We start from the raw sequence: 19,203 nt of genomic DNA, 5'->3' as shown, positions 1-19,203 counted from the left end.
AGAAATACTAAGTTTCTAGTCTCAGAAGACTGAACAAAATTAGCAGCTGACCAACACCAAAGTTCAATATTCTCCTCTCTTCCTCTGTCTCTGGAGCCTTCAACAAGGGGCCTCAAAAAAAAAAAAACCACCTGAGACGTTGTTATCTGTCCCCTAGTGAGCTGGCCCTCACAAATTAGCAGGGATTCACCCCTGCTGGTCACAAGTTTAAGAGGTTTGGTCAGAGCCATGGATTCCAGCCCCTGTGGTCTCACCCCATGAGGATGCCTGCTTCCGACTCTGCGGTCAGGTTCGCAGCCAGACGCAAGGGAGGTGAGGGGGCACTCGTGTGTCCGGCCCCTTAACCACTGCCTGCTATGAGCTCTTCGGGGAGGCGATGCGTCGTGCAGAGAGGGGACACCTCAGCTGTGAAACTTGTTGTGTGGATTTCCTGATCTGCTTCCTGTATCTCATTAATGGATTTTTTAAAAAATGCAAGCGTCTGAGATCCATGCGGTATGGAGCTTAGTGACTCCGTCATTCCTTCATTGCTGACATGACGATACACCTGCATGGACCATACTTGAAAGTAGAAGAGGAATGAGATGTCCTTGCACAGAAGTGTGCGATCAACTTGGTCCAAAACAAGATTGGACAGGGAGCCGCTGGCGCCTGTCCTCACCCTAGTTATAACACAGCCTGTGCTCACTGGAATCGCAGATTTGGAAGTACTGAAAGAAAACCAGATGAAAATAAATCATTGTATTCATTCAAAAGAGCCTTTGATTCAGAGGAGTACAAATCTTACTCTAGGTTTCTGTGAGTGTCCTTGGGGTGGAAACTGAGAATACGTTGAAATAGGAAGCATCTGCCCTTCCCTGTGGCCCGACTCAAGAATTACTGATTCAGCCAAACATAAAGCATGAATACCAAGGTCGCACCAGAGCACCAAGGCTCTGGAGAGAGGCACCGGCTGAAAGACTCTCCTGAAATGTCCAGCTCTGAAACCCAACTCTGAACAACGTTTGGGTCAACTTGACTCTTTTAAAATAAATCTGTTTCATTTTAAAACTGAAATCAAAGTTGAGTGTCCTACCAGGACGCTCAGCTGGAATCGGAAATGAGAGATTCCTGGGCTGAATAAATCCTACAATTGCTCACAACTGTCAATCTGTTAAATTCACATTGACATCTTAATATTGATAATTAATTAGCAATATTCATTCATTTGCTCATTTACTTAGCAGATATATATGAAGTATTTACAATGTGCCAGACAGTGCGCCAGCTACTAAAATGGTAGCAAGGAATGAGACAGACTTGGTCCCAGCCCCATGGGGCTCAAGCCTCAGTGCAGAAGGCAAGCGTTGAGCCACTGCACACGTTTGAATGGAGTCAGGAACCAGGACAAAGGCTTGAAGAGACTAGCAAGAAGACTCCAGGAGGGGCTAATATCCAGAATCTACAAATAACTCAAACAAATTGACAAGAAAAAAGTCATCAAAAAGTGGGCAAAGGATATGAACAGACACTTCTCAAAAGAAGACATTTATGCAGCCAACAGACACATGAAAAATGCTCATCATCGCTGGTCATCAGAGAAATGCAAATCAAAACCACAATGAGATACCATCTCATGCCAGTTAGAATGGCAATCATTAAAAAAGTCAGGAAACAACAGATGCTGGAGAGGATGTGGAGAAATAGGAACACTTTTACACTGTTGGTGGGAGTGTAAACTAGTTCAACCATTGTGGAAGACAGTGTGGCGATTCCTCAAGGATCTAGAACTAGAATTACCATTTGACCCAGCCATCCCACTACCGGGTATATACCCAAAGGATTACAAATCATGCTACTATAAAGACACATGCACACGTATGTTTCTTGCAGCACTATTCACAATAGCAAAGACTTGGAACCAACCCAAATGACCATCAATGATAGACTGGATAAAGAAAATGTGGCACATATACACCATGGAATACTATGCAACCATAAAAAGGATGAGTTCATGTCCTTTGCAGTGACATGGACGAAGCTGGAAACCATCATTCTCAGCAAACTATCACAAGGACAGAAAACCAAACACCACATGTTCTCACTCAAAGGTGGGAACTGAACAATGAAATCACTCAGACACAGGGTGGGGAACATCACACACCGGGGCCCGTCGGGGGCTGGGGGGCTGGGGGAGGGAAAGCATTAGGAGAAATACCTAAAGTAAATGACGAGTTAATGGGTGCAGCAAATCAACGTGGCACATGTATACATATGTAACAAACCTGCAAGTTGTGCACATGTACCCTAGAACTTAAAGTATAATAATAATAGTAATAATAATAATAATAATAATAAAGGCTCCAAAAGATAAGGACAGATAAACCTGGTTCTACTGTGGTGACAGGTGCGTGCTCCCAGAATGTGAAAGTTATGCTGCAGCATGAGAGAGGAGCAGGAGACCAGCCGGAGAAGTCCTCGAGGTACAGACAAGCTTGACAGGTTCCAGAGACCGAGGATGGCCGGAGCGCAGGGGTGCTTGGGGTCTGGCGGGGCCAGCACAAGGGCCCGGTCACCTTGACCACAATGGGATCTGCTGACGGCATTTAAAGAAAGGAAGCAGTGACGGGAACAGTAATATGATCAGTCTTGGGTTTTAGAAAGATTGCTTTGTGTCCTTTTCTACAAAAAAGGATTGAGCGGCTCCTAGATGGGTTTTGTGTCACGCTAACACTGTTCAAATAAATGACCTAGATCTGCATGTCTCAACGTGAGTCAATTTCATAAACAAAATTTTGAATTTCGGAAGGTTTGCAGTTGCAAAAAGATACTGGATAATTCTATTTACGTATATTTTAAACATTAAAAAACACCTATGTCTTTTATGGAAGTGTAAAAACAGAGAGAGGAAGGACAGGCATGGATTCTTGTGTATTGATCACTTCTGAAGAGGAGGCCGGGGACGGGACCACAGGGCTTCCAGTGTCTCTGTTCACCACATAGACCGTATCATTCAGGTTCCTTCTTCGTGTGTGTGTGTGTGTGGTTTTTTTTTTTTTTTTTTTTTGGAGAGCTAGGGTCTCACTATGTTGCCAGGCTGTCTTCAACTCCTGGGCTCCACTGGTCCTCCTGCATCAGCCTCCTGAAGAGCTGAGATTACAGGAGTGAGGCACCACACCTGGCCTCATGTAGTTTCTTACAAACAAACAAAAAATATTTGAAGCCTAAGTGGCAAAATGATAACACGTATTAAATCTTAGTGGGATCCATGAGTGTTTTTTTATAGTGCATTATGGTGTTTGAAATATTTTACAATTTAAAACGTAATGCCATATGTTTAAACAACTACCATTATTTATCAATTAAGTAATCTGGCCTGCTAATAAAAATGAATGTAAACCATACAACCTTAAACACACCTAAGTACAGTTAATCACCAGGTAAGAATTCTTCATGCCTCTGCCGCTGAGTAACTTACTCAGTTACTAAAAGTTCCAGCCAAGTGGAAATACAGGAATCTAAATAAAAACTTGTGTTTTGTCCTTTTTAAAGTTCTGAGCTGTTGGTTTCATAAAAGAGAGACTTGTCCAAGATTACAAACAAGTTATGGCAGAGTTGGATGTAGAACAGATTCCCAAACTCTGCCTTTTCTAATAATCTCATGGGTTTATTTGCATCGTTGGTATAAACTGAAAGGAGGGCAGAAACCCGTCTCCTACTTCTTTTTTGTGTTTTGTTTCAGTTAAGATTTGACAGAGTCCCAATTCTACTGCACCTGCATCATCAAAACTGTCAGCACGATTCTCAAAAGTAGGATATTCAGCTTGTACTTGCTACTCAGACTTTGTGATGGGGGAACAATGACCATTCGCTGCTTTAGATCCAGGGAAAATGCCTGAGATCCCCAAAGGCAAGCACACCGTGGCCAACCCCAAACCAGCCAGGTGACTGAGTGCAAAGGGAAGGAAGGTTGATGACATGAGAATTGATTTGTCATTGTTACTGATACTTTAGCTACTATTTTTGATGCAGAAATCAAGACTTGTGGTCTGTCAAACAAGAGTGCAGTTATGTGAGCAGGAAGAGACCGTTTCATATCCAGATGGTCCTGCAATTGCCAGGCAGGAGTGTGGATGCAAAACCGATGTGTCTACAATTATAGCTTGAGACTGAATGGGAACAATCTGATGTTATCATTCGTTCTTTACAAACTCTTTTAACGTCTCACTAAATATGATTTATAGATGAAGGTTGTCAACATACTGGTTTTTACTTCATTGTTTGTTAGAGACAAGGTCTCACTCTGTCACCCAGGCTGGATTGCAAGGGTGCAATCATGGCTCACTGCAGCCTGGGACTCCCAAAGCGCTGGGATTCACAGGCATGAGCCAATGGACCTGGCCAACATATTTGTATTTCGTTTTTTTCTCTAAAACACAGGTTTGAAGTTAACGACTGTAGCGTGTTCGGGGTGAGATGAGAGAACAGTTCAGTCTCACAGAGGTTATTATTTAGGAAAACAAGGATCCCACCTTGGCAAACGCCACATGGCACCCAGGCTGGACCCTGAGCAGGCTGCCGTGTGCGGCTTGCCGGGCGCCGGGCGCCAGGACAGACGCTGCTGTGGAAGAGCATCTCCCCCGGAGACCGTCCAGTGTTCGGAATTCCCAAGGGGGAACCCCTGAGCGCATGAGACAGTTTCAGAGGAATAAAGCCAGGTGGCGCGGGAGTCGGCCAGGTCAGGCAGGCTGCCTCTCTGCAGAGAAGCAAAGCACACCCTGATCTTTGCTCTGATGAGCTCCTGACAGCTCACCCTCACCAAGGTCTGTGTGGGCTCCACCAGCGGACACCTCAGGAGGTGCTCTCCTGTAAGAGCTCTGCCTTCTCCTGCCAGGTCACCTGCATTCGGCTATCGGCCACCCTCTTTGGGGGTCTCCAGTGAGCCGCCTCCCACTCTGACTGGCTGTCGGCAACAGGAGTTCCTACAGAAGGGCTTCTGATTTTGTACAGGGGCTTCCGAGGACCTAGGGCATACTGTGGATGCCCCTTAGAGCGTGAGAATGCAATACCTGATCAGGCTGCCACGCCATTCCACCCTGATTCAAAAGCACATGACCTTGTAATGGCAGCGACTCAGGCTGTGAAACACCCTTATGTTGGGCTTTGCAAACAGAGACCCTTTCAGATAACAGCTGAGAAGGCCAAACAGCAGCAACGTGGCCTGAAACGTACGTGGCCTTAAAGTGGGGTTTCATTTCCAATGATCGGCTGCCACTTTCGTTTAATGATACGAGATTTTACTGCAGGAGATGCCACTAAACTAATCACAGTTTGTTTCAAAAGTCAGCCACATCTGCCCAAATGCTATGAGTTCCTGCTCCTGCGGGAAGTCAAGTGTTGAGTGCCTATCACACGTGTGCTTTTTAGGGGGCCACTCACCTAGCTGTTCATATGTGACTTTTCACTAGTTTTTAAAAAATTTTTTAGAGATGGGGCCAGGCGTGGAGGCTCATGCTTGTAATCCCAACACATTCGGAGGCTGAGGTGGGGGGATCACAAGGTCAGGAGACTGAGACCATCCTGCCTAACACGGTGAAACCCCGTCTCTGCTAAAAATACAAAAAATTAGCCAGGTGTGGTGCGGGCGCCTGTCGTCCCAGCTACTTGGGAGGCTGAGGCAGGAGAACGGTGTGAACCTGGGAGGCAGAGCTTGCAGTGAGCCGAGATCGCGCCACTGCACTCCAGCCTGAGTGAAAGTGCAAGACTCTGTCTCAAAAAAAATAAATAAAAAACTTTTTTAGAGATGGGGTCTCACTATGTTGCCCAGGCTGGTCCCGAACTCCCGGGCTCAAGTGATCCTCCCACCTCGGCCTCCCAAAGTGTTTCGATTACAGGCATGGGCCACTGTGCCTGGCCCACGTGTGACTCTTTTTTTATTTTTTTAAATTTTTTTGAGACGGTCGCTCTTGTTGCCCAGGCAATGGCGCGATCTTGGCTCACTGCAACCTCTGCCACCCAGGTTCAAGTGATTCTCCTGCTTCAGCCTCCCGAGTAGCTGGAACTAAAGGTGCCCACCACCACGCCCAGCTAATTTTTGTATTTTTAGTAGAGACGGAGTTTCACCTCGTTGGCCAGGCTGGTCTCAAACTCCTGACCTCAGGTGATCCACCCACCTTGGCCTCCCAAAGTTCTGGGATTACAGGCGTAAGACACCACGCCCAGCCCCATGTGTGACTTTTTTGATGCATATTTCCAGTTTGTATGTTAGACTTCAATAAAATTTTCTTTAAAAAGCAATTCCTGCAGCCAAGCAGTCTCCAAATTAACTGGGAGAGATAAGCTAAACACATGTGAAATACATTTCAACATTCATGGTCTTACTTGCACAAGACTGCCCCAGGTCCTATAGGTAACACATTTCAACATTCATGGTCTTACTTGCACAAGACTGCCCCAGGTCCTATAGGTAACACATTTCAACACTCATGGTCTTACTTGCACAAGACTGCCCCAGGTCCCATAGGGACAGTGTGAAAAGTCATCAGCTTGACCCTCATGGAGGTGCCACCAAGCACTAGTGAAGACCAAAAGCAGAAAAGATGCATCATGAGGTCACGCAGCAAGTGCTGAGGGGGTGTTACAAGATAACCCGACGGATGATGGAAATAGGGAACGAGACACTCCCCAGCGCCCTGGTCAGGTCATGGAGCGGTGGCAGGCACAGGGTTACGAGGAGCACCCAGCTGCCTGGGACAGGACTTCAGGAAGAGGAGCATCGTGACTGGGGACGGATGTATGGTGGCTGTTACATCCTGGCTGAGAAGTTCAGCTGTGATGACCTGGCCTAGATGAGGTCATCCTTTTTGGAGCATGGGGGTGCACACAGGGTGGCAGCAGAGGCGGCAGGATTCAGTGGGGACACAGCAGACTGTGCCCAAGGCTGCCAAGTTCTAGGTGTGGCTCTGCTTTTGTGGGTGGCACAGAAGTGAGTCCACCCAACTCATGGCCTCTAGCAGGTCACTGCTGCCTCAGGGCACACACACCCAACATGTGGCAGGAGGGGACTGGGTACAGTCAACATTATCTAAACCAAGCCTCACCCAGGACATCAAAAGAGCCCACCTGGCTGGGCGTGGTGGCTCATGCCTGTAATCCCAGCACTCTGGGAGGCCGAGGTGAGTGGATCACTTGAGGTCAGCAGTTCAAGACCAGACTGGACAACATGGCAATACCCCATGTCTACTAAAAATACAAAAATTAGTTGGGCATGGTGGTGTGTGCCTATAATCCCAGCTACTCAGGAGGCTTAAACCTGGGAGGTGGAAGTTGCAGTGAGCTGAGATCACACCACTGCACTCTAGCCTGGGTGACACAGTGAGATCCTGTCGAAAAAAAAAAAAAAAGTGCTCAGCAATTTGTACTAAAAGTTTACTTCTGATGAATTGGCCCCTTTGGCATTATAAAATGCTGCTTGCATTATAGAAAGCTTCTGAGCGCTGCTTAACAGTTTTAACTTGAAGTGGATTTTATCTTATATAAGCATAGCTCCCTCCGCTCTCTAATGCTTTCCATTTGCGTGGAGTATCTGTTCCCATCCCTTCACTCTCAACCTGTGTTTCCTCAAAGGCCAAGTGGGTCTCTTGTAGGCAGCATATAGTGGGGTCTTATATGTTTTTTTAACCCATTCATGCACTTTATGTCTCTTGATTGGAGAACTGAATGCATTTATGTTCAAGGTAATTATGATAGGTAAGAACTTACTACTCCCATTTTCTTAATTGTTTTCTGGTACTTTTGTAGGTCTTTTGTTCCTTTCTTCCTCTCTTGCTGTCTTCCTTTGTGATTAGACTTTCTCTTGTGGTATGCTTTGATTCTTGACTTTCTACCTTTTGTGTACCTACTATAGGTTTTTGCTCTGTGGTCACCATGAGGCTTACATAAAATACCTTATAGTTGTAACAGTCTATTTTAAGCTGACGATTTAACTGATTCAATAAAATAACTCTACATTTTTAACTCCTGCCCCAGACCCATTTTATGCTTTTGATGTCACAAATGACAGCTTTTTGTGCGGTATATCCCTTAACATATTACCATAGCTGTATTAACCAGGGTTCTCCAGAGAAGCAGAACCAACAGGAAGGCTAGATAGACCGGTAGATGAGAGGGGATTTGCTAGGGGAACTGACTCACACAGTTATTGAGGCTGAGAATCCCACAACAGCCTATCTGCAAGCTGGAGAACCAGAGAAGCCAGTGGCATGGCTCAGTCTATTGTCAGAGGCCTCAGAACCAGGGAAGCGAATAGAGCAACTCAGTCCAAAGCTGAAGGCCTGAGAACCCAGGGGGCCACTGGTGCAAGTCCCAGAGTCCAAAGGCTGCAGAACCTTGAGCTTTTGTGTCCAAGGGCAGAAGAAGACGGTGTCTCAGCTCCAGGACAGGGGAGAGCGGGAGAGAGAGAGAAAGAATTTGCCTTTCTTCTGCCATTTTCTTCTATCTGGGCTCTCAGACAATTGGACAGTACTGAGGGCAAATCTTCCTCACACTGGTCAAAATGCCAATCTCTTCCAGGAACACCCTCACAGACACTTCCAGAAATAATACTTTACGAGCTATTGGGGTGTCCCTTAATCTACTCAAGTTGACACCTTGAAATTAACCATCACAGTATCTTTTATTGTTTTAATAGTTTTGTCTTTTAGCCTTCATACTAAAGACGTAGTTAATTTACATACCATCGTTACAGTGTTAGAGTATTGTGAATTCAACTGTGTACTTACATTTACCAGTGAGTTTTACACTTTTCAATGTTTTCGTGTTACTAATTAGTGTCCTTTTCTTTCAGCTTGAAGAATTCCCTTAAGCATTTCTTATAAGACAGGTCTGGTGGTAGTGAACTCCCTCAGCTGATGTTTGCTTGGCAAAGTCTTTCTCTCCCCTTCATTTCTAAATGACAGCCTTTCTGGGTACAGAAATCTTGGTTGGCAAGTTTTCATTTCCTTCAGCACTTCGAATAGATCACCCCACTCTCTCTTGGCCTGTTAGGTTTCTGCTATGAAATTCACTGACAGGCTCAGGGTCACACAGCCAATTAGTGTTAGGGCTAAAATTAGAAACCAGACGCTGAGATCCTACTGCCCTTGTTACTATTTTGCCCTATTGCAATGCCAGACATATGAAAGAAGCTGAGAAGAAGTCTGTGATCCAACCATTTGTAAAGATTTCCACAAATCCCATGAAACTGCGGGAAACAGCCCATGCAACAAGCAGGCAGGCTTTCTGTGGTCATTCAGCTTGAGCAGATTGTTAAAGTCGTGCCGAAAACGGTAAGGCATTCATCTGCTCTCGCTGGCACTCTCTGAGAAAAGACAGTTAACAGAACCAGTAGGAAAGATGCTGTCCCTGCCCTTCCCCTGCCCTGGCGGCTGCGTGGTGCCACCTCCAGCTGGCGGAGGCTCCAGGGCAGGGACAAGCACTTCTCAGCACATGCTGCCACCACAAACCACACCCCGGCCATGCCACAGCCCGATGCAGAAGCACGTGGCATCCCCCATGGAAGGTGCCTGCAGTGTGGAGGCAGAGGCTGTAGCTTCATGGAGCTCATTTTAAAAGTTTTGATTAAAGGCTGGGTGTGGTGGCTCACATCTGCAATCCCTGCACTTTGGGAGGCTGAGGAAGGCAGATCATGAGGTCAAGAGATTGGGACCATCCTGGCCAACATGGTGAAATCCCATCTCTACTAAAAATACAAAAATTAGCCAGGCGTGGTGACGCGTGCTTGTAATCCCAGCTATTCCAGAGTGTGAGGCAGGAGAACTGCTTGAACCCAGGAGGTGGAGCTTGCAGTGAGCTGAGATTGCGCCACTGCACTCCAGCCTGGTGACAGAGCGAGACCCCATCTCAAAAAAAAAAAAAAAGTTTGATTATCAGTATTTCACATCATTTAGGCTGGCACACAGACTGGGCCTCTATCTTCTTATCTCAATATTTGTCCTCAAAATATCAAATCCCATCTAATAAGATGTCGTACTTAGACAGGGGATTCTACAAATCCCAAGAGATTCATAGAAAACAAAACCCCACAGCACTTTCAGGTAATTGTACAGATGAAATACTGCCAGCTCAGCCTACAGGGAACAGATTCAGCACAAAGTGAGACTGGGCACTGGACTCCCAAAGTACTCTGGGCAGGATGCAAGAAAACCTCTCAGCTGCAAACAGAGGCCTCTCCATGGAAAGGAAGAGGGACTCCCCAAACAGATCCAAGAGCCCAGAGGGCGCAGCCAGGAGTGTGGAAGCCACGTGGGATGAGGCCCGAGCCCTGTCCCGAGGCTGCCAACCTGCACCCAGCTGCACTTCAGGACTGCGCGGGCCACACACCCCTGTCTGCCACCCACTTCTCCCTTTCTGAACAGGAAGGTTATGATAGGTACTTTTATGTGTCCCCTTGGCTAGGCCACAGTACCCAGATATTTAGTCAATCACAGTCCAAATGTCACTGTGAAGAGTTCTGTTTTGAGACAGAGTCTCACTCTGTAGCCCAGGCTGGAGTGCAGTGGCGCAATCTCGGCTCACTGCAACCTCCGCCCCCCGGGTCATGCAATTCCCATGCCTCAGCCTCCCGAGTAGCTGGGATCACAAGTGCGTGCCACCACACCTGGCTAATTTTCGTGTTTTTAATAGAGACGGGGTTTCACCATGTTGGCCAGGCTGGTCTCAAACTCCTGACCTCAAGTGATCTTCCCACCTCGGCCTCCCAAAGTGCTGGGATTACAGGCATGAGCCACAGCACCTGGCCTAAGGGTGTTTTTTAAAGACATGATTAACATTTACATGGGAAGATTTTGAGTAAAGCATGTTTCTATTCACAATATGGGTGGGCCTCGTCCAATCAGTCAAAGCCTTAAAAAGGCGGAGGTTCCCCGAGGAGGAGGGACTGCAATGCCAGCACTTCCCTGGGTCTCCAGCCTGCCGGCCTGCCCTGCAGATCTCAGACTTGCCCCACCACCATCGGATGAGCCAGGTCCTTCAATCTCGCTCTCTAATCCCTCTCACACGTGCAGACACACACACACATGCACACACATGTACCCAGTTGGTTCTGTTTCCCTGGAGAACCCTGACCAGCATGAGGGCCTACAGCAGTTCTCCTGTGCCTGCCCAGGGCTGTGCACTGTGGGCTGGGGGTGGGTCTCTCATTGCTTTGGAGCACCAGCCTTTGCATTAGAGGAAGGACTGGAACCCAGGGAGGCACTTTCACACCTGACTTCCATGATGACTTCCTGGAGCCCAAGTCTGATGCCACAACAGGATGAGACTTGGGGATCGCTGTAGCCTTTTTTATGTGGAAGAGACATGACCTTAGTGGAAAGAGCAGATTCTATTTTCCAAAGATGCCCCATGGATGAACCCTGCTCGGCACGCCCATCCCGCCCAGTGAGATTCCCCTGCGCTCACAGTTGAGACCCCGTTCCCTCCCCTTCTACGTGGCAGGCCAGGGACTGAGGGGGAAGCAACACAACATGACCTCCCCGCCTCTTGAGAAAGGTGACCCGGTTCCACCTGGCTGTTTTCTCAGGTCACAGTCCGTGGTGACCCTGACTCAACACACAGGGAGTCCACTGCATCAAGGCTGCCACGCTGCAGCGAGTACACGGACGGTCACACAGTGACATGGGAAAGTCCCCGAGGGGCCCCTGCTGCACCAGCCCCCAGTGTGTGAATCCTCCTGGCGCAAGCCTCAGGCAGCAAGTCAGTGGCCTCCATGGTTCCAGCCCTTGGCCTTCAAGCTCCGCATCTGGTGCTGAGTGGCACCAAGGTGAGCTGTGCCCAGCGAGACTGCAGACTTTTAAGCAAAATGAATGCTATTGCTACTAATACAGGAACAGAAAACCAAACACCACATGTTCTCACTTATAAGTGGGAGCTGAACCATGAGAACACATGGACTCAGGGAGGGGAACAACACACACTGGGGCCCGTAGAGGGCGGCGGAGGGAGAGCATCAGGATAAAGATTAAGCCTGCTGGGCTTAACACCTAGGTGATGGGTTGATATGTGCAACAAACCACCATGGCACACGTTTACCTATGTAACAAAACTGCACCTCCCGCACATGTACCCTGGAACTTAAAATATAAATAAATAAATGCTATTGTTTTAAGCCACTAAGCTGTGCATGGCTTACTGAACCACCATGATATTGGAACAAGGGTCGTGATACGAATATTCAGAACTGTGAACTGCATCTTGCAGGAATGGGAAGCTATGAAAGGCCCACTATTGTAAGAATTTTAAAAAATAATTGCTCTGAGCTGGGAGTGGTGGTTCATGCCTGTAATCCCGGCACTTTGGGAGGCCAAGGCAGGAAGATCACTTGAGGCCAGGAGTTCGAGACCAGCCTGGCTAACATGCTGAGACCCCATCTCTACTAAAAGTACAAAAAAAATAAATAAATAAGCTGGGTGTGGTGGAGGGCGCCTGTAATCCCAGCTACTCAAGAGACTGAGACATCAGAATTGCTTGAACCCTGGAGGCGGAGGTTGCAGTGAGCTGAGATGGTGCCACTGGATTCCAGCCTGGATGACAGAGCCAGACTCCATCTCAAAATATAATAATAATAATAATAATAATAATTGTTCTGACTACTGCAGGAGGGCCTGTTCAAAGAGAGGATGTGCAGAGCCTCTCCAGAGACTACTGCAGAAGTCCAAGCATGAGGTGGAGGTGGCCCGGACAAAGATGGTAGACTTCATAGAAGCACACCCATATGTATGTCCCCACGACTCTACACCTTTCTAATAAAACAGTAACAATAACAGCTAACATCGGCACCGTGGTTTTTCATTTAAAAAACATTCTATGTGCATCTTCCTATTTAATGATTTCACTTTAGGACTCGGGATGTCTCCATGCTACAAAATTAATCCATACGAAACTCCGTCAAGCTCTAAAGCAGGGGTCTCCAATCTTTTGGCTTCCGTGGGCCACACTGGAAGAATTGCCTTGGGTCACACATAAAATAGACTAACACTAATGATAGCTGATGAGCTTAAAAAAAAAAAAAAAAAAAAAACCTCATAATGTTTTAAGAAAGTTTACAAATCTGTGTTGGGCCTCATTCAAAGCTGTCCTGGGCCACATGTGGCTCGTGGGCCATGGGTTGGAGGACCTTGCTCTAAAGTGTGAAGCTCCAATTTAACTCAGCCATAAAATCAGCTGACATTACACTTTTACTACACTCTGCTCCAGCACCCCTCACTGACCTCTCCGTGCTCTAGTCCTCACCACAGGGCCTTTGCACACAATGTTCCCGCAAACTGTCCCCTCCTGGGCTCCTGAGCCACCCCTCTCGTCCCTTAGTTCTCGGCCTAACATTCCTCTGTTACATGCATTCACGGGAATGTATTCCTCTCCTTCAATGCACTCGTCTCCGTGTGTTATTACCTAAGAATTAACGTAATTATATGCTGAATGCCTTTCACTGTATTAAAGTCTCAGCTGCAGATAGCAGGGAACTAGGCTGACTTTATTTACAACTGTATTCCCAGCACCTAGGACTGTGCCTGACCCACAGCAGGGTGGGGAGTGGGGGCGCGGGGGAACTCCACAAATATTTAGAAGAGAAGGAAATTCATGCTAATCCTTCAAACAAAATGTACATAAGACATGCAACGGTTTCTATTTCCAAGACAACATTTATTTCAAAATCATTTCTAGCAGGAACCTGGCTGTTGGCAAAAAGTAAACTCCTAGATGCTTTAATTTATTCTTGAAGTTTTTGCTCATTGTTAAATACTTTGCAAATATGTGCTGGATACCAACACTATAATTTTAGCTTAATTACAATGATTTCAAGAAGAAAAAAAAAACAAACTCAAGACCACAATTGACACGATGAGCCCTTGACCTCCGGAGAAGAGCAGATATCGCCCTGAGTCACCAAGGGAACATATGCTGAATGACAGGCTGATTTGTGATCAGGAAACCCGCTGTTCTCCCGGCCCTTCTCAAGCCCACTCAGACACCAGTCCTCCTTGATCACAGCCTTGGATGCAAGGAGGCTTAGAGGCACTGCAGCTGCCTAAGTGATTCCAGATTTGCAGGAGAGCTATTATTACTGAGCAATCTGTGCTCTTGGTATTTAGAAAACAACTGAAACATGTGCCCAGATGGAGGCGTCCACAGCACGGAGAGTCTCTCTGTATCAGCACAGGGACAAAGACGGGACCTGCTGGGCTCCCACTGCCAAGGTTGCTACCTGTACCGGAACATATGGAAACCCGATTGAAGCGGTTTTGTATTGGAGTTTACAAATGATGCGATGAGCTCCAAACCACCTTTCCGGATTCTTCCATCCACCCAGGGCAAGGTGCTCAGAGGTTCAAGTTAGGCCCAGACATCAGTCAACACAGAGTGCTGCTCCCTGGGAATTTCTTTAGTCTCAGAGCCACAACATTTAAGCTTTCTCCCCTCCTCCCAAGCCCAATGCTGGCTTAAATACAGTCACGAATGGTTCAGACGCAGACAGGTTCTGAGAAATGATAGTTAGATAACTTCATCACTGTGCAAACATCACACAGGGCACCTACACACCTAGACGGTGCAGCCTGCTACACACCTGTGCTCCACTGCACAGACTCCTGCTCCAGACTGCACACCTGTGCAGCGTGCACAATACTACAGGCAATTGTAACACAATGGTGTTTGTGTATCTACACTTTTCTAAGCATGAAAAAGACACAGGGAAAACAGTTTTATAATCTTACAGGACCACCGTCATCTTGGCGGTCTGTAATTGATCCGAACGTGGCTGTGCTACACATGACTATAATGTAAGCAACATCTTTTAACTGATTTTATTATGTGCTGTCTAATGCTATGGCCAGCAATGCCTGTGCAACTGACATGAAAAGTTCAAAGGCTTTATCTCATTACAATTTTTACTTAGTTATGCCCTGATGGGAGCATTGCAATGCCAGTTACCATAAATCTGCACACATCACGTTGTTGCTGGAGCAAATCTGTAGGCAATGGAACGCTCCCTTCCGTGATGTCAGGAATGGGGAGGATTATTCTAATAATAGCACACTATTAGCTCAGGATAAAAGGCTGAAGGGTTCCATTGACATCCATTAAGGGGTCCAAACTGGAGCCTGAGTAACTGCTCCTTAGTGGGAAATGGAGGCGGGAACCGCGGGGAATAGGGCGAACTTCTCACTCAGTGCCTGAGGGGATGGCAGGAACTTTAAAATCTGACGGCGGCGCCTTTCGTGGGCTGAGTAGAATAAAGCTCGCTGCACTGATTTGTTCCTTTTCTTTTCCTTAGAATAGACACTGGAGTGGGTGGAGGGGAAACGTGGTTTTGTAGGACTCTAAAAAGGTGGAGGGACTTTGGTTAACCCTCTTTTCATGCTCCAGAATGAGCCCCGCCTGAGAAGAGGGACCCCTGCGGAATCCCGCCCAGACCGCCCGGGGGCCTCCCCAGCACATGGGGCGGGGGCTGGAGGGAGCGCCCGGCAGGACTCGGGAGCCGCGGCCTGGTGGGGCGGGTGGGTCGCGGTGCTCGGGGCTCGCGGGGGTCAGCGGCCCGGACACCCCCGCACCCCGGGCGCAGCAGCAGAGGACCAAGGGCCACGCTCCCCTCCCCAGGGCCCCGAGTCCAGGAGAGACCCCCGTTCGCTCCGGACAGCCGATCCCAGCGACCGCCGAGAGCCAAACGGAGCAACCCCGGGAGGAGCCCCCGCCCTGGCCCCGCGCGCTTGGCTTCGGCTTCAGCTCCGGCTTCTGTGCCGGCTGGGGCGGCGGGACCCTCGGCGGGGGCGGTGACTGCGGGCGCGGCGCGGGCCGCTCATTGTCTTCCGGCCGGGGTTGCCGCGTCCCGGGGGAGGGCCTGTGGCGACCCCGCGAGGAGGCCCCCACGCCCCCCACGCGGCCTCCCGGAGACGAAGCGGAGACCACCCACCGCCGCCCACCCCGCCGCGGGCAGCGCTGCCCCCTCCTCTCTCGGTCCCCCCTCCCCTCCCCTCCCCTCCCCTCCCCTCCCCTCCCCTCCGCTCCCCTCCCTCCCCTGCCGGCCTCCCCTCCCCGCCTCTCCCCTGCCGGCCTCCCCTTTTCTCTCCTCCCGCCTACTGCCGCCCTCGCCGACCACCTCCCACCCGCCGCCCCCTCCGTCCCGCGCCTCGGGCTGCTTCCCGCTCCGCCCGCCAGGCCCCGCCGCTGCCTCCCCGGGGTCCGCCCTACCTCGCCGCGGCTCCTCTTCAGCCCCCGGGCCCGGGACGCGCAGCCTGGCGGGTGGGCTCCGGCGCATGCGCGCGGCCGCTTCCCGGCACCTGTGGGAGCCGCGGCCCGGCCTCTCCGAGCACCTGCGAGCGCGAGCTGCTCCTCCGACCCGCAGCGGGGCGTGGGCGGCAGAGGGGGCCGTGGACAGGCCTCTCCGCCTCTCCAGGCCGCGCGGAGCCAGCGCTCCAGCTCCAGGCTGCGAGGGGCGCGCGCAGCGCGCGGGGAGGGGGGCGGGCGCGTGCACACGGGGCGTTCTCGGGCGCGCGCCCCCTGGCCGGGTCTGCGGAGGGGCTGCGGGTTCCCCCGGGCTTCCCTGCCCCGCGCCTGCCCGCCGGGCGCTTCTCCCCCTCCAGGACCGCGGCCCACGCCTCCACCCGAGCCCGAGCCCGCGTCCACGCGCGGGGGCCGCTTCCTGCGAGGAGGAGGGGACAGGTGTCCGCGGGCGCAAACAGCGGAGTTTCGTGCGCGTATTTTTTGGTAAAAGTAGAGGCGATGCGTTGTTGACATATTTAGTGGTTAAAAACCTATTGCCAAATTCTCAACAGATTCCAGAATTTTTTAAAGTTCACAACACAAGAGTGGACGAAATGTCGGAGGTTTTCCTCATATCCAGAAATGTGGCCTCTGCCTCCCACTCGGGCCCTGCGGTGCAGACGGGTTCAGGGCGGCGAGGACTGAGCCAGGAGCGCCGAGAGTTCCAGCTGCTCCCAGGCTGGGTTCTAATTAACGCTGGACCCCTGCTGGTAAATGCTATTTTTAATGGCTTTGTGCAAATTAATGAAGATGAGATTTCCATAAGTACCGAAAGCCGGAGCCTTTACTTTCTCTTTTTTTGTTCTTTTTACTTGTGACAGTCTTTGCCAGTTCCATGCTGTATACACATAATGAGCCGTTACGACTCCAGCACCAAAGCTAACGCCCCGGGAACATCTTTAAAACCTTTTTCACTCAGTTGCCAAGAAGAGTAGTACCTGCTGTCAGTACTTGAATTACAGGAGGCTGAAACTCAGCGAGCTACTGGGATTTTTTGAAAATTGAAAACTTCTGTTAACTATAGCAGAAACAGACCTTTTTGGTGGGGGCTAAAATAATTCCCATGCTGCTCCGTTTTTATTTTGTTCCGTTTACTCCAAAAATGTTCCAAACTCTACTGTGATCTTCTTAGTGCATCTCTACCTCCTTTTGGCTGCAGAATAATACTTCTTTTTCTCTCTTTTTTTTTTTTTTTTTTTTAGAGATGGAGTCTCACTCTGTCGCCCAGGCTGGAATGCAGTGGTGCAATCTCGGCTCACTGCGATCTCTGCGTCCTGGGTTCAAACAATTCTCCTGCCTCAGCCTCCCAAGTAGCTGTGACTTACAGGCGTGCACCACCACACCCAGCTAAATTTTGTATTTTTAGTAGAGACAGGGTTTCACTGTACATTGGCCGGGCTGATCTCGATCTCCTGACCTCAAGTGATCCACCTGTCTTGGCCTCCCAAAGTGCTGGGATTACAGGCATGAGCCACCGCGCCTGGCCTAACTACCCCCATTCTTTTCCAGAGAAACGTGAGCAGGCCAAACAAAGCCTCACCTGGCTATCCCGCCACCCTGGGGTTGGGCCTGCAAAGGCCCGGGAGGTCACCTAAGACACGGTGTTCTGAACATGCAAGCCCCACAGCATCTTGTCTACCATCGTGCCAGCGTCCAGAGACCTGGGAATAGGTCATACCCCCCACTGCATTTTACAAGCTTGGCATACATTAGGTTCTCAATAAATACTGAATTAATGAAAAAAATTGCTGAAGTAACTTAAAACATCCATCCAAACCCCACACCATCTAGTAGATAAGTAGTCTGTGGGGAGTCCCATATTTTTCTTACTTTAGATATTTATTTTGGAAATGGACTGTAAGCCCAACATGGTCAATGAAACTTGCAGAGGAACATTTCATGCCTTTAATTAGTTCTTCGTAACTACAGGGACCTCTGGAGTTCCTGAAATTGAGCTGGGTTGTAATACTGTCAAGAAGAAGGAGGACCTATCTTAAATCTATTTCAAGGGTAATACTATTTTACTATGTAAATTTTCCCCTGGTCAGGGACAGCCTGATCCTGCATGGTAGACTCGAAGCATGCAAATATTTCAACATGCAAAACCGCCCTAAAAATATAAGCGAAGCTTATGGAGTTGTCCAGGGTACAGTGGTTTACTGGCCCCTGAATGCGGGACTCCATCAAACTGGGTTCCAGGCTGGGAGGTCTCTGAACCCAATTTGTAGACAGCCCGCTTTGGAGTTCAACCGATGGGACCTTAGACACCAGCCTCACCCTCTGCAAGTCTTGTGATTTGGAGCCAGATACTTGGCCTCTCTGTGCTCCAGGGAGACACCATTGCACCTACCTGAGAGGACTGAAGGAGACGATCCGTGCAACTCACTCAGGATACTGGATCTTAAGCCAACGGGTGGACTTACATTCGTCACCTCTGATTCTGTCGCCTCCTGCGCGGTGACTTAGCAAACACTTCTTACTCTCCAGCTCTGCTTCTTACTCTCCAGCTCTGCTGCCCTGTTCCAGTGCTGACACCAGACAACAGATAATTTCCCAAATGCTTGTATTAGCCCTTAGGAGTTCATGTGTTCCTCCCCCAACCAATAAAGCTGTTAAATCCCAATAACTGTCAGGAATGGAGCCAATTGCTATAAAGTACTTCCAGCTTCTTGGCATGAAAAAATAATTAGAATATATGTGTTGGCTTTGAAACAACACTCACTGGTTCAGTAAAAAATTCTCTGCATATTGTGCAAAAGTCGTCTTGGCCTTGGCACTCCCTTAGGTGAACCTTACCCGGCCCTGGCACTCCCTTAGATGAACCTTACCCGGCCCTGGCACTCCCTTAGGTGAACCTTACCCGGCCCTGGCACTCCCTTAGGTGAACCTTACCTACCTCAGTGCTCCCTC

The 19,203-nt window shown here is 49.1% G+C and overlaps 2 protein-coding genes across 2 annotated transcripts in view; one reads left to right on the top strand and one right to left on the bottom strand.

The window, feature by feature from the left end:
• The window catches only part of KBTBD11 (kelch repeat and BTB domain containing 11), a 33,165-nt gene extending 16,803 nt beyond the window's left edge, over positions 1 to 16,362 (bottom strand). The window contains exon 1 of the mRNA XM_031013753.3: positions 16,222 to 16,362. The gene's annotated coding sequence lies outside the window, so the exon portion shown is untranslated. The remainder of the gene's footprint in view (positions 1 to 16,221) is intronic.
• On the top strand, positions 16,287 to 19,203 carry LOC134759105 (uncharacterized). The gene is made up of 2 exons (XM_063709367.1): positions 16,287 to 17,003; positions 17,115 to 19,203. Exons 1-2 carry the CDS (start codon positions 16,287 to 16,289, stop codon positions 17,226 to 17,228), a joined length of 831 nt encoding a protein of 276 aa, XP_063565437.1. The 3' UTR covers positions 17,229 to 19,203.

This window comes from Gorilla gorilla, chromosome 7 (genome assembly GCF_029281585.2).
Source record: "Gorilla gorilla gorilla isolate KB3781 chromosome 7, NHGRI_mGorGor1-v2.1_pri, whole genome shotgun sequence".
Classification (NCBI taxonomy): Eukaryota; Metazoa; Chordata; class Mammalia; order Primates; family Hominidae; genus Gorilla; species Gorilla gorilla.
The sequence above is the reverse complement of the archived record's forward strand: the minus strand, read 5'-3'. Positions and strand labels throughout refer to the sequence as shown.

Coding starts and splice junctions, on each gene's coding strand:
- LOC134759105 (XM_063709367.1), top strand. CDS start 16,287: ATGCGCGCGGCCGCTTCCCGGCACCTGTGGGAGCCGCGGCCCGGCCTC. Junction 17,004..17,114: donor TTAACGCTGGACCCCTGCTG/GTAAATGCTATT, acceptor TACTTGTGACAG/TCTTTGCCAGTTCCATGCTG.